Source organism: Prionailurus viverrinus, chromosome B4 (genome assembly GCF_022837055.1).
Source record: "Prionailurus viverrinus isolate Anna chromosome B4, UM_Priviv_1.0, whole genome shotgun sequence".
NCBI classification, from domain to species: Eukaryota; Metazoa; Chordata; class Mammalia; order Carnivora; family Felidae; genus Prionailurus; species Prionailurus viverrinus.
In genome coordinates, this window is record NC_062567.1 from 17172086 (window position 1) to 17199638 (window position 27553).

The 27553-nt window shown below is 37.6% G+C and overlaps 1 protein-coding gene across 12 annotated transcripts in view; it reads left to right on the forward strand.

The window, feature by feature from the left end:
* Positions 1 to 27553, forward strand: part of MLLT10 (MLLT10 histone lysine methyltransferase DOT1L cofactor) — a 237646-nt gene that overhangs the window by 189239 nt on the left and 20854 nt on the right. For 9 of the 12 annotated variants that reach the window (XM_047868456.1, XM_047868453.1, XM_047868457.1 and 6 more), the window contains 2 exons: positions 993 to 1040; positions 19535 to 19713. In XM_047868456.1, coding sequence (XP_047724412.1) covers positions 993 to 1040; positions 19535 to 19713 — 227 coding nt within the window. The remainder of the gene's footprint in view (positions 1 to 992; positions 1041 to 19534; positions 19714 to 27553) is intronic. The other 3 variants (XM_047868458.1, XM_047868461.1, XM_047868466.1) reach the window with 1 other exon arrangement.

The following is a 27553-nucleotide window of genomic DNA, read 5'->3' on the forward strand; positions in this document are numbered from 1 at the left end:
TCCTACTGAGGTTTGTCGTAATAGTTTGTAGGAAACTAGATCTTTGCTGTTTACATGTGCCCCCTTTTCATTTCAGGGAAGCATTAAGAAGGTGTAGGGATCTGAGAACAGAGATGAGCAATTTTCAGACATCACCACAGCCTATTAATCATTTGAGATTCACTGCACGTAATGAGGTATTTAGTGATAGGAGGAGCTGTTGCTGTGAACAGTAGGGAGATTGAGAACCATAGATCTAGATGATTCTAGATCTAATTTCTTTTTAATCACAGTAGACTTGTTTTTCCTTCTTACGTGATGTAGAAGGCCGTATTCTTTATTTTTATACAGTACATTGCTACATTCCAGGATGCAGCAAATGCTACTGTTTGTTCCAGTGTTTGTTCCTATGCCGGAAGGAATTTGGCTAATACTATATAGCCTTGCTAAGTAGTAGAAGACATATACTGTCCATAAGATGGTACGGTTTTTTCCATTTCAAATCAGCCAAGGTATTTATCTCTTGGATCACTTCTAAGCTTCTGGAAGATAGGCTTCATCTTAAGTGATAAACACAGAAGGATATTAACATTTGGATGGTGAATCAGCACTGGGAAGAAAACGTAATTTTCAGTTTGCATGTTAACTACTACAAAGCAAAATGAACTTACAGGAGTTTCATTGAAACTATAAGAGAGAACCTGAAAAGGGAAGGGATTAGTATAAATGCTAATGAATTTGTAAGAATTACTTTTAAATTAATTAAATGGTAATGCCATTAACAGTCTCTTTATTTAGAGTGCTGCCTTTTTATTTTAGCAAAAACAAATTTATAATAACTTAAATTTTCCACAGTTTTTTTTTGTTGTTTTGTTTTACTTTAACCCTACTGATTCCTGTCCCCTCCTTCCCCCCCCCTCCCCATAGTGTTTTAAATTTCTCAACTTCTTATCATGGTAGTTTTTAGGAACTGCTTATTAAAAATTTTAAATTCAAGTGTGTCTTTTCTTTAGACAGAGATGACAGTTCTACACTAACAAAGCAGGAACTTAAATTCATAGGTATGTACCAAGTTCAAGCATGATTTTAAAGGGTAATAGTGTTAATTAATCCTAATGAAGCTTAGAAACCTTCCTATATAAAGCAGTAATGGGGATCTGTAGTCTCAGAAATGATAACCGAAAGGAATTCTCCATAATTCTGGGTGGTTGATGGGATGACTGTTATCATGTTCTTGTTGTACTTGTTTGGATTTGTCCTATTGCCTAAGACATGGTAAGGTGGGTTTTAGGATTTCTAAAGTTATTTACCTGTCAGGATCTAGATGCCTAGACCACTTTGTACATCTGTGACCCCTCTGTCTCACTGAGGGAAAGAAGAATCTGAGACCATATTTTGTGATTTATAATACTTTTCTAATTCTGTGATGTACTTTTCAAATACTTCTGGATCAGTTGAGAATGAGCATGTGCATTCTGAATCCAGTATTCTTAACCAGTTAATGTATGCAGCTACTCCCTCCCCCAAAAACCTCAGTTTCACTTATTTATAAAACTAATCTTGTGGGTGTGATTATCTGCACTATGGAACTTTTCCTTCTCAAAAGTGTCTTAGTCTTTTTTCATTTGAAAAGTATAAAGTTCTTTCTGTATCTAAAAATCCTGGTCATTTTCTTTGGGGAAATAATTCTATACTGCAAATGGATCCTTTCAGGAGCAGTAAAATTTAAAAGGATAAATATGTGCATAAATAATAATTTCAAGACATAGAATTATAACTTCTTTAATGATCTACAGTATAAAAAGAATTCAGGGCAGGGAAAACTACTTTCAGCTGAGGAAATGAGATGTCCAGAGAATGTAACATTTTACCTGATGCTTAAGGAATATGTAAAATTGAGCTATATGGAGATAGGGATCCGGGGTAGACTCCAGTCCCTGGAATACAGATAGCACAAGCAGTGGAACATAGGTGTGTAAAGTGATGGTGATACGATATTTGATATGAAATGTATGAAAAATAATAACCTTATGTATTAGCCAAAGGAGTTGAAAATAGTTGGTAGATGAGAAATAGTTTGAGTTGGGGAAAAAAATAAAACCTGTTGTTCAGGAAGGTTCATCTGGCTGTAGCATATAAGAATATTGAAAGGAGCTAGAGAACAGAGAAACCAATTAGATTTTTTTGTAATCTAGCTGAATGTGTTAAGGGTCTGAGTGAGGGTAATGGAAGTCAGACTAGTGGGACATCTGTTACTCAAGAAGAACTGGTAATAATTGTCAGTAAATTGAATGGCAGTAGCTGGGGGAGGATGGGTATTCATTTACCAACAAGATGTTTAGGTATAGATGTTTAGCATGCAAATGAACAGATGAGGTTAGAGTGAAACAGAATTGGAAATAAATTCATATAGGGGGTAAATATAAACTCTGAAATCGGTCATGGCTGAGCAAGGTTGGTAGAGAAGACAGAAAGGTTGGATCAGGTTTATTTTAAAATAGAAAAGTATTAATAAGTGGAAAGGAAGACTCTAGAGAGATAAAGGGTTAAGATGCAAGGGAAGACTATTTCATGAATCAAAGAAACTGGATAGATGAACAAGTAGAAAAGTAACTTGAAGGAAGACAGAATAGCTGTGGAAACATTGAGTATAAAAGAAAAAAAATTAACCTCCACAATTTGGGGTTAATGAATGTTAATTAATGAATTAGATAATTTTAGAAGTAGGTTTTCTCTCCAAAACAAATGATTACTTTCAGGTATACATTAGTAACTTGAGAGTGTTTACAGAAGTTGTCCTGTTAGTGTACTTGAGAAAAATGTTTTAATGATTACATAATAGTGATAATGGTACCTGTATATGTAAAGACTTTATTTTGTAATTCTCAGGGTTTCCTGAGAAGTTATCTCCTTTCCTCTTGTGTGCATCTTTGATTCTGTTCTCTGCCTGCTCCCAACTGAATTAGTCACCAAGTGGTACCTTCTAATTTGAAGGTAGCTAAACATGGTTTTTTATATCTAATTTATTATTTTCAAAACCCCACCTTCTCACAGCTGTAGGTTGGTACAGATCCTTATCATTTCTTTCACACATTATTGTATTAGTCTCCTTTTGGTTTTGTCAGTATACCTGGAATTGATCAGGTGGGCTAACTCAAGCCAGTATGGCAGAAATGAATGTCATTTAATCATTTATGGTTAAAACGTTACTGTCAAGAATTGCCCAGAATTGCTTATCTTACTTTTCCTTAAAGTAATCTTGGGAAAACGAGTTATAATTGTAAAGTTACTTCATTACTGAACCTGACATCAGAACAAGGACAATTAGTTAGGTCATGTTTAAAGATTATCACCATGTTGGGGCACCTGGGTGGCTTAGGCAGCTCAGCTTCCAACTCTTGATTTCTTCTCAGGTCGTGATCCTCAGGGTCCTGAGATCTAGGTCATGATATCAAGCCTGGTGTAGGACTCCACGCCCAGTTTAAGATTCTCTCTCTCTCACTGCCCCTCCCCTGCTCTTGTGTGCAGGCACTCACCCTGTCTCTCAAAAAAAAAAAAAAAGGTTATCACCATCTTGGTAATGTTCTTTTTCTTTCTGTATAATGCAGTTGATTGCTTTCTTAGCAGCTTCCTTCCACATTAATTTCTAGTCCTGTGTTTGCAGGAACTATGTCCCAGTTACCTTGATGACTGAACTTGGAGTTAGAAACCATGTCTTATGGGGGCGCCTGGGTGGCTCAGTCGGTTGAGCATCCGACTTCAGCTCAGGTCACGATCTCGCGGTCCATGAGTTCGAGCCCCATGTCGGGCTCTGGGCTGATGGCTCGGAGCCTAGAGCCTGCTTCCAATTCTGTGTCTCCCTCTCTCTCTGCCCCTCCCCCGTTCATGCTCTGTCTCTCTCTGTCTAAACAATAAATAAACATAAAAAAAATTAAAAAAAAAAAAAAGAAGAAACCGTGTCTTATGGTGAGCCCTTTCCATAGATGGCCTGTATTACTTGTTTCACACTCAGAGGGTCATTTTATTTAAGGATCTGTGGGTGTATGTATGTGCCTATTGACAGGTGGTATTTTTGTATAATAATCACTAGGTATTTGAAATTATACTTCTCAGACTGTTTGGTATTATGCTTGTAATGTTAGGAGAAACTAATATATTCATTCAAAAGATGTATAAAAAATTATATTCAAAGTTGTTGGATGTGTCAAGATTTAGGAGACCAAAATTAAAAAAAAAAATTTTTTTTTAAATGTTTATTTATTTTTGAGAGAGAGAGAGAAAGAGAGAGAGAGAGAGAGAGAGGCAGGAAGGGGCACAGAGAGAGGGAGACATAGAACCTGAAGCAGGCTCCAGGCTCTGAGCTGTCAGCACAGAGCCTGACGCGGGGCTCGAACCCACGAACTGTGAGATCATGACCAGAGCAGAAGTCGGACACTTAATCGACTGAGCCGCCCAGGTGTCCCAGAGACCAAAAATTTTTAATCCATGTTGGCAGTAATAGGAAATCTGATTTTCTACAGACCAGGTCCTAAAGAAATTATAGAAAGAAAATAAATCAGTGTAAAGAAGATTGAAAGACATGAGGGAAGATAATAATTTGAAACAAAGTAGATCTTTAAAATCAAGTACAGGGGCACCTGAATGGCTCTGTCTGTTAAGCATCTGACTCTTGATTTCAGCTCAGGTCATGATCTCACGGTTCGAGGGATCAAGCCCCACATTGGCTCCAGCACAGAGCATGCTTGGGACTCTCTCTCTCCCCCTCTGTGCCCCTCCCCCATTTGCTCTCTCTCTAAAAAATAAAAAATAATGATACAAAAAACAAGTAGAAATTTTAGGTATGGAAAACTGTAACAGTCAAAGTAAAGAACACAATAGATAGGACAAATAACAGTGGATACAGTGAACAAAAAAATAATTAATGGGTTTTATACATATTTAAAATAAAAACTATATAGTATGGAGGATAGAAGTAGAATCCAGGTAACAGGAGCTCCAGAAAGGGAGAGAGAGAAAAATGGAGAGGAGGAAATAACCTGAAGAAATAATGGAAATAAATTTCATTAAAAAAAAAAAAAGATGAGATATCTTAGTTTGAAGTGGCACATAGTGGGCCTAAGAAAAAAAGAGTGAAGGAAAAACTCTCATCTAGACACATTATAGGGGAAATTTTAAAATCTCACAGACAAGGAAAGGATTCTAAAACATGGACTGTTAAGATGAAGTCTTTCTTGGAGACTACATAAAAATAACTTCAGTTCTAAGGAGGTGGTGCAAGATATGAAATGTCTAGATTTAACAGAGCTAATTATCATAGCAAAAAAATTGAAAATGCTGGGAGTATAAAGATTACAGTTACATTTCTTGTAGCACCTCCTGGATTCAATTATTAAATGGTATTTATGTAGCTTACCTAACAACTTGGAAATATATCCGTGATAGGTTTTCCCTGACCCCAACAAATTGTATGTATACTGTGTATAAAATAATGTATACATGGCACAAAGGATTATCAGTTTCTTATTCTGTTTTCATGGTGCTCAAATTCTATTGGAAGAGTCAGAAATATAAATGAATAATTGCAGAATAAAAAGTTAGGCAAAATTATCATGGCGATTATGTTAAAAGAATAGATTTGAGAGTAGTTTTTTTCTTGTCTTCATTTTTAAAAATTGATTATGGTCATTACTTATATGTTTTTATTTAAATCATAGATAACCTTTAATGAAAAACGGGAAATGGTTTTAATAGCTGCCACATCTAATAAGATTATGTTCTTCATTTTAATTAGCAATTTATTTTTTCCTACTAAGCCTCCCTTTCAATTTTCTTAAGCTAAAGAAACAGTAAAAAAAAAAAAAAATCACTGTGTAACATACTCAATGATGTTTGTTATCTGGGCTTATGATTGATAAGAACTTCAGTAAGTCTTTTTTCTTCTTAGTTGAAATGTGTCCTTCATTAACCTGACCACCTATATTTTTATCCTTCATCTGAGCTAAGTGTTTCTGGAGAATACAATTTACGCCATGTACACATGCATATCATTATAGATTTGTGATACTAGCCTTCACTGACATTTAAATTGCTTGGCAGTGTTAATACGAATCTCTAGGAAACTCTCTTTTTGCCATGATTGTTTGTATTTTAAAACTTTTACTGCCAGTTAAAATTGCATCTTTTAGTCCCCCAATTCTGCAAACCTACTTGGTTTGTATCCATCCTCTTTTCTTTCTCTCCAGTCCTGCTTGCAGTGCAAGGCTAGTCTGTACTTGTGCTCCACATCTCACCCTTCTGTGCCCTCTCAGAGGCCTTGTCATGTTAGTTTCCTTACCCTCTCACCCTCACTTTTCTTTCCCATCTACATTTAAGCATTCTCTCCTGTCCGTCTTCCTGAACAAAAGAACCCAAACTCCTTTAATCACACATTGCTGTTCATGTGCCTACCCCTTAAACTGTTCTACCTCCACTCACTCGTTTAAGATTTTCTCTTTGTTCTGGGTGGTATGTCTAGATGTGATTTTATTCTTCTTAGGACCTCTTTGCTTCCTAATTGAGAGAATTCTTTTTTTTTTTTTTTAATGTTTATTTTTGAGAGAGTGAGCATGGGGGAGGGGCAGAGAGCGAGGGAGACACAGAATCCAAAGCAGGCTCCAGGCTCTGAGCTGTCAGCACAGAGCCTGACACAGAGCTCAAACTCATGAACTGTGGGTTCAGATCATGACCTGAGCCAAAGTCAGACACTTAACCCAGTGAACCCACCCAGGTGCCCCAAGAGAATTCATGTCTTTCGTCAGTTCTGGATACAACTCTAGCCATTACATTTTAAAGTATTTTTATATTTATATTTATATTTTTATTATTTTTATTTTTATTGTAGAGAGAGCACAGGCAAGCAGGGGGAGAGGGGCAGAGAGAGAGAGAGAGAGAGAGAGAGAGAGAGAGAGAGAGAGACTCTTAAGCAGGCTCCAATGCTTAGTGTGGAGCCCAATGTGGGGCTTCATCCCATGAACCTGGGGTCATGACCTGAACCCAACTCAGGAGTCGGAAGTTCAACCAACTGAACCACCTAGGTGCTCCTATGGCCATTTAAAATATTGATCCTCCCTATTCTTTCTGTTGTTCAGTAACTTTTGTTAGACATATTTGGACTTTGATTCTGTCTTCCATGTCCCTTAACCTTTCTTTTATAATTTCCATTTATCAATCTCTCTGTGCTCTAGCAGGATAGTAGTTTTTAGGTTTTATTAATTTATTTTGAGGGAGAGAGAGACAGGGAGTGAGCAGGGGAGGGGCTGAGAGAGTCCAAGAGAGAATCCCAAGCAGGCTCTGCACTATTAGTGCAGAGCCTGATGTGGGGCTCGATTTCAGGAACCGTGAGATCATGACCTGAGCTGAAATCAAGAGTCTGACGTTTAACCAACCATCCACTCAGGCGCCCCTGGATAATTTCTTTTGATCTTTTATATTCACTCATCATCTCTTCAGCTATACTGATTTATAATTTTACCTGCCTAATGGGTAAAGATTTTTAGTGAATGTGCTTTTCAATTTTTAGAATTCTTAAAAAAAAATTTTTTTTAACGTTTATTCATTTTTGAGAGGCAGAAAGAGAGCATGAGCGGGGAAGGGGCAGAGAGAGGGAGACACAGAATCAGAAGCAGGCTCCAGGCTCTGAGCTGTCAGCACAGAGCCCGACGCAGGGCTCGAACTCACAAACCGTGAGATCATGACCTGAGCTGAGGTCGGATGCTTAACCGACTGAGCCACCCAGGCGCCCCTCAATTTTTAGAATTCTTTTTGGTCCTTTCTAAAATGGATCTGGTCTGGTTTTGTTTTTCTCTTTCTTGTTTTTAAGAACATGTAGCACTTTTCTCACATGTAAAATATTTTTATTTTCAAACAGTCTCAAACTTACAGAAAAGTTACATAGAGTATAATATACAGAACTGTATCTTCCCAGAGTATTTGAGAATAAGTTGCAGATACAGTGCCACATTAGCCCTGAATACTTCAGTCTTTATTTTTAAAATTTTATTGTTATTTTTGTAATGTTTATTTTTGAGAGAGAGAGAGAGAGCGTGAGCAGGGGAGGGACAGAGATAGAGGGAGACATAGAATCTGAAGCAGGCTTCAGCACAGAGCTTGATGCAGGGCTAGAACTTGTGAACCGGGAGATCATGACCTGAGCTAAAGTCAGACACTTAACCGACTGAGCCACCGAGGTGCCCAGAATACTTTAGTTTTTATAGACTAGGACATTTTACTGTAAAATCACAATACAGTGATCAAGAACAGGAAATTAATATCACCATATTACTCCCATCTACTCGTCAGATGGCCATTCACGTTTTGACTGTTGTCTCAGAATTTTACAGGTTAGTTATTTTTGGGTTTGGTTCATTTTTTTTCATTATTAGAGCTGTGTTATTTATTTATTTATTTTGGAGCAGGATATCATAGATGTGATCTTTCCATTGCATCTATCAGATGACACATAATCAGGCATTTCCAATGAAAAGGTTTTCTTTTCCTCTTTGTAATTATGTATATTGTGGAATTAAGTATGAGACTATAAATATCCCATTCCTCATCATACTTTTAATTTGTATCAGTGTGGACTTACAGATTTGTGTGGGGGTATGATGTATTTATTGTGATGCTCAAATTGTTCACAGTTTAGCTAGTGGGAGCCCCTTTAAGCTGGCACAGTTGTCCCCATTCATTATTCTTTGAACACTTATTTTCTGGCATTGCAAGTATATTAGTCTTCTGTTGCTGCCATAACAAATTACCACAAAATTAGCAACTTACAGGCACTCAGATTTATTAGCACATAGTCAGATGTCTGGGTTTGGTTATCTGGTTGCTCTGTTAGAGTCGCACAAGGCTAAAATCAAGGTGTTGGCCAGCTGGGCTCTTACTATCAGGAGACTCTGGAATTCATTCACTTCCAAGAAGCTCATTTAGGTTGTTGGCAGAATTCAGATTTTTCCTTGCAGTTGCAGGACTGAGGTCATCATTTCCTTTCTGACTGACAGCTGAGGGTCTCCCTTAGCTCCTCGAGGCTTCTATCCCATCCTTTCACATGTGCCTACATTTTAGAGTCGGCAAAGGTGAGTTGAATCCTTTGCACGCTTAGAATCGCTCTGACTTCCTCTTCTGTTGTATCTCTCTTTTTTTCTCAGCTATTACATCTCTCACTGACTCTTTTGGCCTTTGTCTTCTATTTTTAAGGGTTCATGTTATTACTCTGGGCCTACCTACATAATCCAAAATAATCCACCCGTTTTAAGGTCAGCTAATCAGTACCTTAATTTAATCTGCCAAGTCTCTTCACAGTAGTGCCTTGATTAAGGGAACCTTGGGGTGGAGGGTGGACATCATTAGAATTCTGCCTAGCACAGCAGGATATGTCAGGTGCCTTTTTTTAATAGAGAGAGTGTTGTTTCTTTCTTACATTTGTGAGTCCTTGGCTTAGTCATTTAGTTTCTTAGTCATTTGAAATATTTGTCTTATCTTTATTTGCTCTATTTTCTTTCTAAGGTTCTTGGAATAACAGTCAAATAATGTTTGTGTCTGCTAATTTGTGATCAAGGGGATTGTTTTCATCTGTGTTTTCTAATTGTGGATTGTGAACTCATTTTATAGCCTGAATTGAGGTTATATCCCTTCAGAGAGGTTTTGTGTTTGCTTCCGCTGTGTACTCAAGTGACAGTACCAGCTGGCCCCGTCTTACGTTAATTTAATGTTTGGGATCTATCAGACTAGGCACATATGCCCCAAAACCTGGGGCACCTGGATGGCTCACTCAGGAGTGTTTGACTCCTGATTTCGGCTCAGGTCATAATCCCAGTGTCATGGGCTCAAGCCTTGCCTCGGGCTCTGCACTGAGCATAGAGCCTGCTTAAGATTCTTTCTCTCCCTCTACCCCTCTCCCTAGCTCACTCGCTCTCGTTCTCTCTCTAAAATTTAAAAAAAAAAAAAAAAATCAAACTCAAAAAGCTATTTGAAGGCAAAGCTATGGCTCTAAATTCTAAGTGCAGACTTTTCATCCCCTACCCAGAGCTTAAATCTAATTGGATGAGCTTCCTTGTCCTGTCTCTGTGCTGTAATTTCCGTGTTTTGATAGTTTTGTAGGGTTTTGGTGGAAGCATTGGGGGAAAGGGCTGGTCTGTCTTTCCCCAGAAATGTAGCTCTTGGAAGGTCCAATCTATATAACCAAAGTCTTACTACTTTTAACTTTTCAGCCATTGGAGGCCCAATGTGTTGTCTCTTTTTCTTGTGGGCACTAAAGCCAAAGCTCCAGGGTTACTGACACAGGCTGACTCCTCCAGGGCAGCCTATTAAAGCTTTTCCCTCCTCATTCATAAAGATTTCCCTCACTGTCCTATGGGCTCAGCTATTCATTTTGAGGTCATTTTAATTGGGGAGGTTTTTAGGTTATCTGGTCTGCCTCATTGCCAGAAACAGAAATTCTCCTACTGATTTATTTTTCAAACCCCCGATACTGGCTCTACAACTACTACTCTACTCAGCCTACAAGTAGTTTTCACGTTGCCAAATCAAGTGGCTACTTTTCAGTCTTTAGCCTAGATGACTTTTTAGCATATTTATTTTTGTTCAGGACTTCCTGCTACTGGAAGCTCCTCTCCTGTTCCTGTCCCTCCTTTCCCCTCTCATCCTGTTCCCATCCCTTCTCTCCCTTCCCATCCTGTTCCCATCCCACCCCTCCCTTCTCTCCTCTCCTCCCCTCCCTTCCCCTCCCCTCCCTTCCCCTCCCCTCCCCCTTGTCTTCTAACATTATACTTAACTTGGTTATCCTGCAGTTTTGACTATTTCTTAACTAGTTTTTTGTTTGTTTTTACTTCACCTTTATCCTAATTTAGTGTCGAAATTCCTTGGGGCTAAATCTGAGCCTCTCCTTTTCTCTAAAATTCTCACCATATTTAAGCTGCTTAAAATCTTTTGTCTACCGTATTACAGTAACTACTTAAATTATCTCCCTGATTCAACTCTTCCATTGTCTTTCAGGGCATCGTTCACATTGTATCCAAAAGGATCTTTTTAAAAGTAAAGTTCTAATCATGCCACTCTCTTGCTTAAAATGCTTCAATGGCTTTCCAGTAGGATGAAAGTGGAGAGTCCTCTATGACCTGCAAGGTTCCACATGAGCTGGCTCTTGGACTGACTTCTAGCTTTATCTTAAGCATTTTATTTCTTTGCTTATTATACTACACTGGCTATATCTTTGTATGTAAGTCACAGAGTGGATTCTGTCAAGTTAAACAAAAAAAGAATTTGTTGGATAGGTACAGTCATTTAGAGAACTAAAGGAAAAAACCCCTTCCCAGACCTCTGAGAGGACAGAAATAGGGTAGATTCAAGGGCTGGGTAAAGAAGGATTAATAGAATCCTAATGTTACTACCATTAGACTAACAGGTCTGACCATTTTCTGCCCTGGTGTGTATGCCTTCAAGATACTAATTCCCAGGAGAGACTATTACAGCTTGGGTCACATGTTTATCTCTGGGCTGAGAGTGTATGAAATGGAGGAGGGGTACTTCCCTGACAGAAAATAGGATGTTATTTGGACACAAAAAGGGAAAGAATTATGGGCAGGTAAAAACAATAGAAGTGGTCTCTCTTTTAGTTTATGTGTCACTTCTTCACTGCAGCCTACTCTGCTGATCTTAATTAAGTTATCCCTTAGATTTGGTCACAGTACATTCTGCTTTTTCATCATCGCACTGGTATCTGTGTGCTTACTTAATATCTGGTTCCTTCATTTTAAGAACCATGTATGCAAGGGTGACACCTGTTTTTGTTTTTTGTAGTATCTTCATCTAGTATTTTGTCTGGGTACATTAGGCAGTAAATAATTGTAGAATATTGTAAAACAGAGTCAATTACGCAGTATTCAATTGATTATGTCAAAATAACATTCAAAACATTTGTAAAGATTTTATAATGGAATAGGAAAATACGTTAAGTATAAAAGGATTAAAATGTTTAGTTTCATACATAGGCAGCTATATAAAGCTAAACAAAACCATAAACTATATACCAAAAAATTTGAAAATACATAAAAATGTCAACAGTGTTTGTGGATGAATTTTTCCCTACTTTGCCATCTACTTAAGATTTTTAATAATTAGTATGTAGTATTTTTATAGGTAAAGTCAAAAGGAGCAATACAGAATCGTTCAGATCTCTGTAAAAATAGAGCAGCTTAAGAAATAGTTAATGCTTGCCTAATGAGATTTTGGAACACCTATATTCCATCAAGGTGGCCAAGAGTCTCAGGAAAGAAAGCTCTTTTTCTAAATTTTATTTTACCCTCTCTGAATAATGAAGGTGTTAATCATATAGAGATATATTTCACAATCTAAAACCAAAGGGAAAGGGAAAACCAAAATAATCCTGTTATGCATTAGTTGCCAAAGGGAAAGGATGTTAACATTTACAGTGGAACATTTACATTGCAACATTTACAATGGAATCTTCTATTGTTGTGTATATGATTCTGTTTACTTCTTTTATCATGGAGATAGATATCGCTCCTTTATAATAATATGGCTACTGTTTATCAAATGCTTTCTATGTGGTAGGAGAGCATACTAATAGTATTGGTACATGTATTAGCCAATCCTTACACCAGCCCTGTGAAATATTGGTGCCATTCTCACTTTACAGATGAGGTGTACTAGGTCCAGAGAGGTTATTTGCATGAGGGAGCAGGATTTGGACTTAACTACTTTCACACCATATTAACCTCCAGAAAAGACTATTCAGTCATAGGATATGGGTTAGGGGTAACTTAACAGGTTTAGTCATTTACTAGCTTAAATATTCCTCAAGACTGTCCCATTCATTTACTCTGGTTCAGTGCTGGACAAACAACCTGATGTGGCACTGATTTGGCTTCCTAGGCAGTTTGAAATTGGGAGTCAGGAACTCTGGTTGGTGAACACTAATATTTATGTCGCTGGTCATGTATAGTTCTGTCTTATATGTTGTTTTTATATCATTGCCATGGGCACACTAATAAAAGCTTAGGTCTCAGCAGTGTTTTCTTGGCTCTGCCCACCCTATCCTGTTCCCACTAAGATCACCATTTGTCTCCATATTTCAAATCCAATCAATGGACGTTTTCAGTCTATCTCTTAATTAGCCATTCAGCATCAGTTGATAACCATCTATGTGCCCTTTCTTTAGACCCTTTTCTTGACTTCAGTGATGCTGCACTCATGGTGTTCTTCTTACCTCACTGATACCAATTTTCTGTACTGATTCCTCTTCCATTAACCCTCTTTGAAATGTTGGAGGTCTTCAGGACTTAGTCCTAGACCGATGTTTTCCTCTTTTATAAGCAAAAATGCACTTTCCCTTTTTTCACCGCCTCAGTGAATGGTACTTGTAACCTTCATAATACTTTATCTATCAAATGTAGCTAACTATCAAGTTGAGTGCATCTGACTTCTAGATGTACTTCAGATCCATATCATTCCAAGTGTTTCCATACCACTACCACCTTCGTCCTGAGGGACATAATCTTTGATCTAGATTGTGGAATAGCTTCCTAGATGACCTTTTTGTTTCCACTCTTCCTCTTTTCAATTCATTTACTACATTTAGAAGGATGATCTTCTGAAAAACCAAGTCATGCTGTATTTGCCTTTGGTGTCTTCCCATTGATCTTAGTGTAAATTCTCAACACCTCTACATGGCTTGCAAGGTTGTGTGTAATCTGTTCCTTCCCTTCTCTCCAGCTTTGTCTTCCACCACTCTCTCCACTATGCTTTACCCATATTACCTTTTTTTCCCCTCTTTTTTCTATTTCATTGTCAAGTTTGAACAAGCTTTTCTACTTCACTCTGTTCACTTAATGTCTGCTTGTGTGAACTTCAGGTTTTGGCTTACGTATCTTTTCTTCAGATAGATACTTTCGGCTTCCTAATTTGTCATTCTCATGGTACTTTCTCTTCAATCACAACACTTGTCACAATTTATAGTTATGTGTTTGTTTTATTGTTTGCCTCCCTAATTAACTTGTAAACTCTTGGAGAGCCGAGATCTTGTCTGTCTTGTCTGTCATGTTCCCTACTTTCCCTGCTCCTAGCACAGTGCCTGTCTTCTAGTAGGCACACAATAAATATTGGGTGGATGGATGGCTGGGTGGATGGATCAGTACATCATTGCCAACCTCTGTATCATTCTATATCTTTGTGCCTACCCTTTATCCTGAACAGATGAATTTCAGGTATTTTCCTAGAGTTTATGCATTACAGGATTCAGTTCTATTTAATTCCATGAATATCACCTTGATTTAGATTAAAATAACATAGGGGTGCCTGAGTAGCTCAGTTGGTTAAGCGTCTGATCTCATGTGAGTTTGAGCCCCATGTTGGGCTCCATGCTGACAGCTCAGAGCCTGGAGCCTGCTTTAGATTCTGTTTCTCCCTCTCTGTCTGCTCCTCCCCCACTTGCAGTCCCCCCCTCCCCCCAAATAAATAACCTTTAAAAAAAAGTTTTAAAAAATAACATATAATTTGTGAAAGATGGAAATAGAGTAAGTTAAAAAGAAAGCAGGCACAGAACAATTTAAGGAGGATCATTTAACTTTTGAAAGTTCTAGAGGTCTTAGTAAACTGTTGGTTCATGAGGTATGAGGAAGTTTAGGAGAGTCAGTGATCCTCATACTCAAAAAAAGATTTGGGTATTTATACTGCCCTGCCTGGATAAGAAAAGATAATTTTATCTGTTCTATTTATAGTAGTAACCCGAGTACCAGACACAGTTTCAAAGTTGTGTTCACCACATTGCATATTTAGTTGTGCACTTTCCTATTTAAATATGCTCTAATGCAATGTAAAAACAGATACAAGTTTAGATATTGGAGGTCCTCAGTCACCACAGTTTTGCTTCTCAGCATTACACTTTTAGGATATATTATTGCATGTGGCAATGGTATTTTCAATTTTGAAAGAATATTAGAGACATTAGAGGGCCTGGTAATTAATACTGTTCTTTGCTGACTTAAACCTAAAATTTTTATTAGAGCAATAACTCTAAAATAGTTATGGCTACCCTTATGGAGACTTACTTACTCTTAGACCCTTTACATGGATGTTCTCAAATAAAAGCCTCTAAGATAGTGATTACTTGTTGTTTTTTAAAAATTTTTTTAAATGTTTTTATTTATTTTTGAGAGACAGAGCATGAATGGGGGAAGGGCAGAGAGAGAGGGAGACAGAATCTGAAGCAGGCTCCAGACTCAGAGCTATCAGCACAGAGCCTGATGCGGGGCTTGAACTCAAGGACTGTGAGATCATGACCTGAGCTAAAGTCGGACGCTTAACCAACTGAGCCAGCCAGGCGCCCCAGTGGTTACTTGATTTTATAGAGAAAAATATGGAGGCTGAGAAAGGTTAAGTAATTTGATTCAGATCACATAGTTGAGAGAGCCAGGATTTCTGTCTCAAACACTTGTTCTGTTTTTTTTGTTTGTTTGTTTGTTTGTTTGTTTGTTCTTTGTTTTTTTAGCATGCTGTCTCCAGTTATCTTAGTTTTAAGAGTTGGAGATTCCATGTATGCTTTCCATCACTAAAAAATTAGATTATTATCATTCTACCTTTAAGGTACTTTGCGGCAAAGGCTGAGTTCAAGTGCTTCTCTCTGGAACTACCTCCCCTAGTCTCTTCCTCTGAACTCAGTCATCCCTCAGGTCCTGTGTCCTTATGGTACCTAGCATGTCTTTAGCTTATGAATACTTACTAGTTCTGCTATGAGAGTATTAGTTCTTTGAAGGCAAAATTCCTTTCTGTTCTTTGTTATCTTCAGTGCCTTTTTTGTTTTTTAATAATAAGAACCTCAATAAATATTTGTTAAATGAATTATGAGATAACAAACTTTTTAAAAACTTGTATTTCTCAGGTGCATGTCTTTTGGAATGTAAGGTTTATGAGCTCCATTTACATGCTACCTTTTTTCTTTCCTTCACAGCCAAACCTCTTAAAACAGTTACTTTTGCCAAGATTTATTGTCATATTTGGTGACTCCTTTTTCTGGCCTGACTTTAAATGACCAGTGGAATCATTTGACCTATTCCTTTGAAATTCTCTAGTGGTTCCTAAGATTCTCTTAGTTTTCTTATTTTGTTCTTTGTGGTCTATTTTTTGTTGTTTACTCTTCCAGTGGTAATGTTCTGTAGGATTCTGTCTTTGGTCCTCTTGATCATGCTGAGAATTTTGTCTAGGTGATTTCATTTTTCCATTCCTTGGCTTTGACCAGCTTCCATATCAGGAGTTGTAAATCACATATTCACAGGGGCCAGGTAGGTGACGTAAATGAGTGAAGAGATGAAGAATAAGGAATGACAGGACTCTGGTGGGTTAAAGAATCTATACCCTGACCAAAGTTCCAGCAGATTATTGCTATTTCAGAACTTGGTGTCCAATATTGACAGAGCTTCAGTTTTTCAGGAGAAATTAGAATTCGCTTTGAAACGTGAAGTTTCAGTGTTTCTAAATATGAACTAGTTTAAGATTTCAAACACAGTGCAAGCCAACAGAAAGCCTTTTTGAGTTTTCATGTTTACTTACGCTAACTTTATTATTCTTCTGACTCCTGGGTTTGTATCTCCACACCTGATTTTCCTGCTGAGCTCCGGGCTGGTCCTGTTCTGTTCTAGACTCTAGAGGAAGGAGTTCTGTGTTCCACAGGCATGTCAGAGACCATGAATGATCAACCTGTACTTCAGTCTTGTCTTACAAAGTGCTTGCAGTTTTAGAATCAGGCAGCTGCGAGTTTGAATCCCGATTCTACCATCTGCTAGGTCACTAAGCAAATTATTTCCTTATTATTTTTTTTAAAGTTTACTTATTTATTTTGAGAGAGAGAGAAGAGTGCAAGCGGGTGAGGGGCAGAGAGAGAGGGAGAGAGAGAAAGTCCCACGGGGCTCGAACTCACAAACTGTGAGACCATGACCTGAGCTGAAACCAAGAGTTGGACGCTCACCCGACTGGGCCACCCAGATGCCCCAGCAGATTATTTCTTTAAACTTCTGCTTGCTGTTGTGTGAAATGGGAGTAATATATACCTCATTGGGCTATTACGCCAGCACAGTGACCTGCATATAGTAACCACATACAGTACTAGATGCTCCCAGTTGCTATCCCTGTTTCAGTGAGTGGTATCACCACACGCCCACTTACTGGTACTGAAGAGTCATCCTCGACTCTTCCCTCTTATTTCTTCTTGAGGTCCTATTAGGTACCAGTCCTATCAACTCTGCCTTTAGAATGTATCTTTACTACTATTACTGTAGTTTAATCTCCTTTTTTGCTCATCGGTATTATTGTAGCAACCCTTAAACAGCTTTCTCAGTCTCTCTTTAAATCCCCTCCCCAGTCTGTTCTCCACTTGTGTCATGGATTGATGTCTTGCTTAAACTTCAGTCTGATCACACCATGCTTCTGCTTACAGTCCTTCAGTGGCGTCCTGTTGTTTCCAAATTTCCAGCATTTTAGCTTTTAATGTTCTTGATCTGATTCCTGCTCATTTTTTAGCCTCATTTCTTGCTTCGACTACCCAGATGGTACTTACATGTTCTTCTGTTTCTTCCTCAAACCACCCTTCACCTCGGTTCTACAGCTCCTTTAGAAATGAGCTCTAAAGGCATCCATCGCTTCCAGTAAGTTTTTTGACCCTCATCCTCTCACCTCAGGTCTGGGTTATATACCCCTTTTCATGTGCTCAGAGCCCCTGAGGATGTCTCTATCATAGCACTCTTCACAGTCTTTTGTAATAGTCTCTTTTTTCCACTAAGCTTCTTGAAGGCGGAGACCACATTACTTGAATGGCTTTGTATCTCCAGGGCTTAGAATAATGTCTGGCAAACAGTGAGCTCTCAGATGTTTGCGGAATGGATGCATTTGGTGAATGAATAAATTATCTTTTTTTCCTGGAGAAATTGTAGAAAAAGGATCTTAGGACCCTCAATTATAGTTGTAAGGCCTTTACAAATGTCACAATTCCCTTATTTTTCTTGTTTGAGGATTATGAGTACTTCTATTTATTATGAATCAATAATACTTATGTTCTTTAGAACAAAATACATTGTACTGTTAGTGTAAATAATTGTTGCTTGCAAGGGCTATAGTTTCTAATCTTTCTTTCTTTCTTTCTCTTTCTTTTCCTTTTTTTTTTTTTTTTTACTACATCCCACTTAGGTTCATTTTTCTCTTGCTTTCCTCTTGTTACAGTGTCAAATTCTTAGGATCTTGGGATCTTATTTTCTCCCACCCTCCCAGGAGCCTTGGTTTATATCAAGATTTCTCAGCTTCTGCACTGCTGACACTGTAATACAGATAATTCTTAGCTGTGAGGAGCTGCCGTGTACATTTTAAGATGTTTAGTATCATCCCAGGCCTCTACCTACTGTATGTCAGTAGTGCCCCCTAGTTTTGACAACTAAAAATGTCTTCAGACATTATCACATGTCTCTGTGGAACAGAAATCATCCCTGATTGAGAACCCTATTGGTTTATTGATATTCCCATCTCTCACCTTTATCCTCAAAGAGCCTCTCCTGTGGAGCATATGAGCATGATCTCCTGTCTTTAAAAAATCAACATCTTTTTCTAGTCACTCCTCTTTCGCCTTAACTTTTGCTCATCATCTCTCTCCTTCCTCTTCCCATCCGCTTTTCAGAATGGATTGCTTTCACCCAGTCCTCCCTCCCTTCCTTTCTCTTTCCTTTCCTTTCCTTTTCTTTTTTCTCTTCTCTTCTCTTCTCTTCTCTTCTCTTCTCTTCTCTTCTCTTCTCTTCCAACTCCATGATGCTTTCTGAAAGTGCTTTTGTGCCTCCATCCTTTTTTCCTGTGTCCTTGAAGTGACCCTTACCACCACCATGTAGTCTACGTTGTCATTATCTTTTAATCCTCTCTCCCTGTCCATCCCTACCCCTACTCATCCGCCCCATTCAGTCATAAAGTCTGTTCATTCTTCCTCTTGAATATTTCTAGAATCCACTTACTGATCTTTGAATCTCAAGTCTAGTTCTCTTCTATTTTCTATATTGTAAACTGGGTGACCTTTCTAAAACATAGTCATCCATGTCAGACCTCTCTCTCAATCATGAATTCTGGGGCTCTAGTATCTGCGTTTTGAAAAGCTTACCAGGTGATTTTTAAGCAACTCTAATTGCTTCATTCTCCTTTTTAAGAAACATTTCTTTGCTCTTAGGAATTCCTAAAATACTTACTGTTAGTTTTACGAGGCACTTCCTGATGTGATCCCAGTCACATGGCAGAGCCATTTTTGTGACAAATTAAAAATGACTTAGGTTCTTTTTAAACAAGTGTTTTATGACAAGTCAGTATTTAGTCAGTTATTAATACATTTTTTTTATCACCACCAATAAAATTTATCATTGAGGGGAGGGATCAGGAAGAAATGTGGGTGTTTTCTGACTTAATGGTTAATATTAAGTATCTGTGACAAATTTGACAGCTAAGTTGCAAAGTATTTAAATAATTTTTTTTCTTTCAGGTATTTATAACAGCAATGATGTAGCAGTATCCTTTCCAAATGTAGTATCTGGCTCAGGATCTAGTACTCCTGTCTCCAGTTCTCATTTACCTCAGCAATCGTCTGGGCATTTGCAACAAGTGGGAGCTCTCTCCCCATCAGCAGCATCATCTGCAGCCCCAGCTGTTGCTACAACTCAGGTAAATTATTGCAGTGCTATGAAGTGACCTGTAGGTGGGTTTGTTGTTTCTGAAAGCGAATTCCATTAGGGAGGAAAGAAAGAAAATAGGGCTTCCTATAGGAATTTCTAAAATGCCTCAATTTATTTTGACATGTTAGTGGAAATAATAGACATATTTACATGGTATTTATGAGAGACGACAAAGGAATATGTTGTCTTCAACTGACTCTTTTTAGTTTCTGAGTTTCTAATTTTGTCCTAATGTAAACTGGTAACTTGGTGGGGACTTTTTCTTTTAAAAAGTAGGACTTGGGGTGCACGGGTGGCTCAGTTGGTTAAGCGTCTGATTCTTGGTTTCGGTTCAGGTCATGATCTCGTGGTTCATGGGTTCGAGCCCCACGCTGGGCTCTGTGCTGACAAACCGGAGCCTGCTTGAGATTCTCTCCTCCTTTCTCTCTGCCCCTATCTCACTCTCTCTTTCAAAATAAATAAGTAAACTTAAAAAATAAAAATAAAAAAAGTTAAAAATAGGACTTCAAAAGTGTGAACCGATTTTGTGGTTTTAAAAATTCCTTTTATAATTTTAAAAATCACAGAAATAATATATGATCGTCTGCTGTCTAAATTTTCAAAAACCAGTGTAGGAGAATATAGGTTAAAGAGTGATTGATCCCTTTGAGTACTATATTGTTTTCTTCCTAGTGGGAGAGGAAAGAATGTACATGAATATTATAAATAAGTGACTCTGTTGGTGATTGTGCATAAATTTATCCCTTTCCTTCACTTTAGACTTGTAACTTGATAGGCCAGTAGTCTTCAGGAATCCTTAAAAGCAAGAGTCAAATCAGAAAAACCATAATCTTGTATTTATAAATAGGACAGTAAATTGGCAAAGCTGTACACACATACCTACTCCCTCTCCCCCACCACCTCACCAAAGGTGTAATAATGTAAAATTCCTAAAGTATATATAGATATTTTTATTTGGAATTCTTTATAATTTTACTTTAATTTTATCCAAGCTTCTAGCAGTAAATCTTAGTATTTAGAGAAATTTATAAAAGACAAATTCCTTTAAAAAAATTGCTTTTAAATGTTTGTTTATATTTGAAGGAAAGAGACAGAGCGTGAGCCGGGGAGGGACAGGGAGAGAGACACACAGAATTCAAAGCAGGCTACAGGTTCCGAGCTGTCAGCACAGAGCCTGATGCGGGGCTCGAACCCATGAGCCATGATGAGATCACGACTTAAGCTGAAGATGGACGCTTAACCAACTGAGCTACCCAGACGCCCCATATAGACAAATTTCTAATTACAAACTATGAGCTAGTTGTTTGTAAGTTGCTATAAATTTATGCTTTACATATGTGTTCATAATTTCCATTGTCCAGGCCTTTTTTGGAGCACCTGAGTGGCTCAATTGGTTAAGCGTCTGACTTCGGTTCAGGTCATGATCTCTCAGTTTGTGAGTTCGAGCCCTGTGTTGGGCTCTGTGCTGATAGCTCGGAGCCTGGAGCCTGCTTCAGATTCTGTGTGTGTGTCTCTCTCTGCCCCTCCTCCACTTGCATTCCATCTCTCTCTCTCTCTCTCTCTCTCTCTCTCTCTCTCTCTCTCTCTCTCTCAAAAATAAATATTAAACAAGAGTTAAAAAAAATATATACACACTTTTTAAGTATTTTCTGTAAGCTGTACATCAGAGTACAGCCTTAGTTATTTTTAAAAATATGTAATGGCTCAGCGCAGTCACCATTATAATTAGATCAGGTATTAGAATAAACAACAGACAGTTCAGCACAGAAAACCAGTGGTGTGATTAGTGGTATCATGTTTGAAAATGAAAGTTAACTATGTGGTGAACCTCTCAACCTGAATAAGGGGAGTTTGACTAATTTGGGAGAGTTTTTTGTAGCTCATTTCACTAGCCCTGGTGAGATAGGCAGCATAACAGGGGTGTGGGGTTAGAGAGGGTGAAAGGATAAATGAGAGAATGGTTCTTGTAAATAGTTTCATCTCTTTTAATTAAGTGTAGCCATATGCTGTTGATAGCTTTCTATCCTTGGACAAAGTCTCACATGAACATTTCCAGTGTGCGTTTTTCTTTTCTTTCTTTATAAAAGTCTGTTTTAATTACTCTCTGGTTAATTCCAGGCTGAATTAAGCAAAAATCTCATTTCTTCTCATTCATTATGTTTGTGGTTTTGGGGGTTGGCATTAGGGAGGTAGATGGGGGAAGTGGTGGTGAAGAGAAATTTATAGCTAGAGGGAAAATTCCACTTAACATATGACTCAACTGAAGAACAAAGAAATCATAGTTGCAAGTAATCCAGGATTCAGTCCAATTAAAATCCTTACTGTTTATCCTCTTTCCATGTTCAGTAAGATGGGTCTCTTATAAATATGATCATCTAGTTAGACTCAAATGCTGCATGCTGAGACAACTGCATCTATGATTCTGTCCGGCAGTAAATGCTTTCTGCCTTCAAGCTGAAGCTTATTTAGCCTGGCTTATCTGTGCTGCTGTAGCAACCATCAGTCTCCAGGCAACTGAGGCACATTGACCTCTCAGTTGAACTGAGTGCAGAACTACTTCAATTTAGCTGCCTGAGACCATAGTATTGGTATTGAATGTGCAAAATGTGAATTTTCTAGGCAACGTGTGAGGGAAAGGGTACAAAAATATTTAGAATAAAGGGAACGTTTAGCTAGGACTCTGACAAATTGGGATGTACTTGGTGATTGAATCCTCTCTTCAAATTGACAAGTTTATTTCTGGTTAACTTTTATATGGGCCCTGTTTGTTTTCAAATTGCACAATTCATTGTGTTTAGGTAATCAAATCGTAGTCTGTTATTTAGGGTTTCTTTACAGGTAGCTGATTAGCAATGCTGTAAGTGGGTTAGTTAAAATTACCGATATTTAAAACGTGATTATGGAAGTCTTGTTACAATTGTAACATCACACTAGCAAGCAAGTATTTTAGAAAATATAAACAGATAATGGAAATGTTAAATTTGAATAATGCCCTGCTCCCCCCCATCCCCCCCTGCCAAATTTAATGAAGGTAGTAGTTTTTAGTGACTGGCCTGGTGCCAGCAGGATAAAAATCCAGGGGTCATTCTTGATCTTTCTGGCCTCGGTTTTTTAAGTAAGATAGACAGGCCTCTTGTTTGGCTTATTTGCTGTCTTAAGAATTGTTCCTTGGAAAGTGGTCAGGGAGGTAAGATCAGGAAGAGCTTAATAGAAATTAAAAACTGAGAATAGAATTGTGCCTTAATGGGGGGAAAAGGAGACACTTGTAAAATTGTAGGGGAAAACGTGATGCTTAGCAGCCCTAATTTGAAAACACCTTTTAAAAATGTTTGATCAGCTAGTTTTATATTGTTCAGTGTTAAATCCTTTTGTTTTATTTATTTGTTTTTAGAGTAATTATTCTTTCAGATAACAATATAGTTAATAGTTTTTAACATTATTGGAAGATAGAACTACTGTTCATATGATTTATTTTAAATGATGTGCTCTGCCCTTGTTGTATCATGAGCAGAGGTATAAATTAGTTTCTGTAGGTGTGTCATTAATTTTTCATTTTGCCTTTCAAATTCCACTCTGTCTCCTAGTTCTACATTCATTCTGTTTGTCTTTTGGGAAAATTCAAGTGCTTTTGTTTGAAGGATGATTCCTTTAATAAACAAATTTTAAGACTGAATGTAATGAAAAGTAGTTGTATTTTCTGCATTCTGGGTTTTGCTTTTGGGCACACACTTCATAAATATAATCCTGGTTTCTTGATAACTCTGTATTTACTATCATAAACAATAAATTTAAATAATTTTAGGTGAAGGAACTTTCAAGCTTTATTAATGTGATACTTAGTAAATGCAGGTGTTTAAGTATTTTTAAGGTACAGTTAATTTAAGGATTAATATTTTGCACATTTCTGTGAGACTTTTATTTCAGGCAGCTTTGAATACTTTGTTTTCCAATATGATAACTTTGTGGTGGTGGTGGTGGTGTGTGTGTGTGTGTGTGTGAGTTGTCTTAGGTGTAGTCCTCAATTTCCTTTCAGATGATGTCTGTCTGATATGACATTTCCATTCTGTTTGAGAAAATGGCTCAGTTTCCCAGGCAGATAGACGTGACTTCAGAAGATCTCTGACTTGATTGGTCAGAATGAAAGTTTCACCTTTTATATTTTAAATAGTTTCATAATGACTTGTAATTTCAAGGACATTAACATTCTGAGCAAAATAAGTTTTTATAAGTGCTTTGTGATGTCACTTGCCATTGGGCGATGTACAGGTTCAGTAACCGTGCAGCGTTGGTTGTCTGGGAAGTGGGGGAACTAAGTTTGGAAGCCAGGCAGTCTGCCTCTGGAGGCTGCTGTCTGGTTTACTGAATCCCTCCCTCCCATAAAAATGAATTTCCCAGCGATGTGCCTCTGTGTCAAGAGGTATCTCTTTGAAAAACATTGTTAGGAATGTTACTGTGTCCATTTGTGTGCCATAATGCCAAACAGCAGAAATTTGAGTCAGAAATCCATGGTTCCAGGAGCTTTCCTACTCACGAGTATAACTATGGGCGGGGCTTTTTAAATTTGTGGGTGTCAGTATTTCTCATGTGTAAAATAAAATACTTTAAATACATGTCCTACCGGCTATAGGGACAGGTACATTATGAAGTTCAAATGAGAATACTTTCTAGACCATAAAGTACTTTGGAATTAAAGGTTATTACACTGATGTTACAATTTTTTTAGGACTTAATTTTGGCTGTTACAGAAACAGCCTGTTTACCAGTGAGATAAATTGTACAGAAGCACTTCCCTTACTAAAAATAGTATTAAAAATTTTTGTTAAGATTTATAATTCCATGTTAACATAGGTATATGAATGTTAGTCATTTTAGGTTCAGCTGTTGACTGAGGTTTTTCCAGTTCTTAAATTATTTCAATAGCTGCTTTAGTCCTTGGGGACTAAATTTTTTCCCCTAAAGTTGGGTGATGTATTGATTAGGTATTAACCAATTAGGAAACCTGCTTAGAGTTGGTTGGTTATTCTGCCATCCTCTTGTCCAATCATGAGTGTTCAGTGATGGTTTAACTATAATTTAATCCCTCCCACTACTTTATAGAAACTCAATTGTGGGGCATTTCAGTATTAGCCTAAACAATGGTTTTGAATACGTTAAGCTCCTAACAATTAGGGAGCAGTTTGAGGCATTGAATAATGTGGAATGATGCAATTGAACCTGACAGCTTTAACAGTCAGCCTACTCATGGGACCTGAAAGTTGTTCACACTTGGTTTCATCTCTCATCACACGCTGAGTATTAAAGCCTTACTGGTGGGAGCTGACACAGAAATGGGGTCTGTTATCAGAATATGTTTCATAGTGCAAAGTTTGAATTGAGTTGGAGAATATCTGGAACTTTCCGTTGTTCTCTAATTTTTCCTGGAAACTTTTCTGGTCAAATTGTGTTTGCAAATTGAAAAGATGTATAAATGATCATTAAAATATTTGAATTTTATTGTATTTGCAGTATTGCTATACTATTAAAAAAATTTTTTTTAATGTTTATTATTTTTGAGAGAGAGAGAGACAGAGAGCAAGCAGGGAAGGAGCAGAGAGAGAGGGAGACACAGAATCTGAAACAGGCTCCAGGCTCTGAGCTGTCAGCACAGAGCCCAACGTGGGTCTCAGACTCACAGACCACGAGATCATGACCTGAGCTGTAGTCAGCTGCCCAACCGACTGAGCCACCCAGGCACCCCTGCACTATTGCTATATTATTACCAAAGAATACATAGATTACAATATCATTGCATAATGAGACATTTATACCATCTAGTTTTTCTTAGGGAAATATGTTTTAATCTTTGAAGTCTAGCCATATTAGTATCAAAATTTAATTGATATATTATATTCTCTAATGAAGTTAATGAAAAAATGGAAGCCGTAATAGCTTATGAAAATAATTTTTAAAATAACAAGTTAAAGTTTGCTTACCATGTGCCACGGATTCTTTATAAGCCCTGTATCCTAACTCAGTTAATTCTCACAGTATTCTTATGAGGGTGGGTACTCTTATTATCTCTGTGCTTCCAGATGGAAATTGAGGACAGAGAGGTTCTAGTACCTTGCCCTCGGTGAGAAAGCTTGATTTATGGAAGATATAGTGATAAAAGTATTCTCTTCTAAGGATGTATATATGAGATAGAAATTTTTTTTTTTTTTAATTTTTTTTTCAACATTTATTTATTTCTGGGACAGAGAGAGACAGAGCATGAACGGGGGAGGGGCAGAGTGAGAGGGAGACACAGAATCAGAAACAGGCTCCAGGCTCTGAGCCATCAGCCCAGAGCCTGACGTGGGGCTCGAACTCACGGGCCGCGAGATCGTGACCTGGCTGAAGTCGGACGCTTAACCGACTGCGCCACCCAGGCGCCCCGAGATAGAAATTTTTAAAAGTAATATTCAATTTAGTGAATCTGACAAGATTTTGAAAGAATATATTTTATATCATATGTCAGGGTTGGAATGCTTGAAGAAGCTCTACTGTGTTTTGAGCTTGTTTGAATCATGTGATTTTAATGTTTATTGACAGGTTAATTGTGCATTTAAAAAAGCTTACTATAACCCTTTCCTGTATGATCAAAGTATAAAGTTTCATATCCACCTCTAGGTATTGCTATGATACTTTCCAAAAGTGAAGTTTTTATAGGTTCTGTTCTCTCAAACTGAATTTTTGTTGTTTATTCTGTATTATTCTGCCTTTACCAACATTTGGGAGGAAAAAAGCCCTAACAAAACAGCATCCATTTTTGTCTGATATTCAAATAATTGAGTAGGCTTAGTCTGACTTTTTTCCTTCATAATCTGACTCTTTTAGAAGGAACCAAGTGCCTAGGAATTGGGTAGTGTTGCTTTGCAGCTAGAGTTCTTTTAAAATTTCTCCGTGGTCATAAGCAGACATTTGAAATATAGGAGGTGAACTATTAACAGCAGGGGAAATTTCAAGCTGAAATGTCATTTTAATCTTGTTAATATTTTAATATGGTCCATGAGTCTACTTATGAAACAATAAATTTCTTTGATTTGATTTGCTTTGAGTTGGAATACTGCCTTGGTAGAGACCTGTGTGTCTTTCTAGGTGTTTTAGTATAACTTATTCTAAATTTGCTTAGGGTTCTTTGACTCAGGCACCTAAACATACTCTTTTTTTTTTTTTTTTTTTTTCAAAGTAGCTTGAATTTACCTCAATAATTATTCAATTTATTCTTCCTCTACTTGCCTTTGGGTCCATCTGGTAAAATACCTCTCTTACTGAGGCTTTATTACTAGAGTATTAGAATAAGTGTTCTATAACATCTTGGGTGGAAGTGGTTCCTTTCAATTAATCTTGGGGAGGGAACAAAAACTCTGAGGTATCATATATTGGAAATGAAAGCAGAAGTTTATTACGGCGAGGCACCTGGCTGGCTCAGTGGGTTAAGCCTCAGACTCTTGGTTTCAACTCAGGTCATGATCTCATGGTTTGTCAGATCAAGCCCCATGTCGAGTTGGGGAACACAGAGTCGGCATGGGATTCTCTATCTCTCTCCCTCTCTGCCCCTCTTTCCCATTCCCTCCCCCCTCTCAAAATAAACGAACTTAAAAAAGTTTATTATGGCAATATGAACTTAAAATATTTACTAAATATTTTTATCTTGATCTAATCTAACCTATTTTGATTAACACTGTGTTGATTAGATGATATGATTTCAGTGAGACACTATTAACTAGTTTGTCTTATCATTTTTTTGTTTTGTTTTAACTTCTAATTTTGTTTTTGTTTTATTTTAAGTTTACCTATTTTGAGAGAGA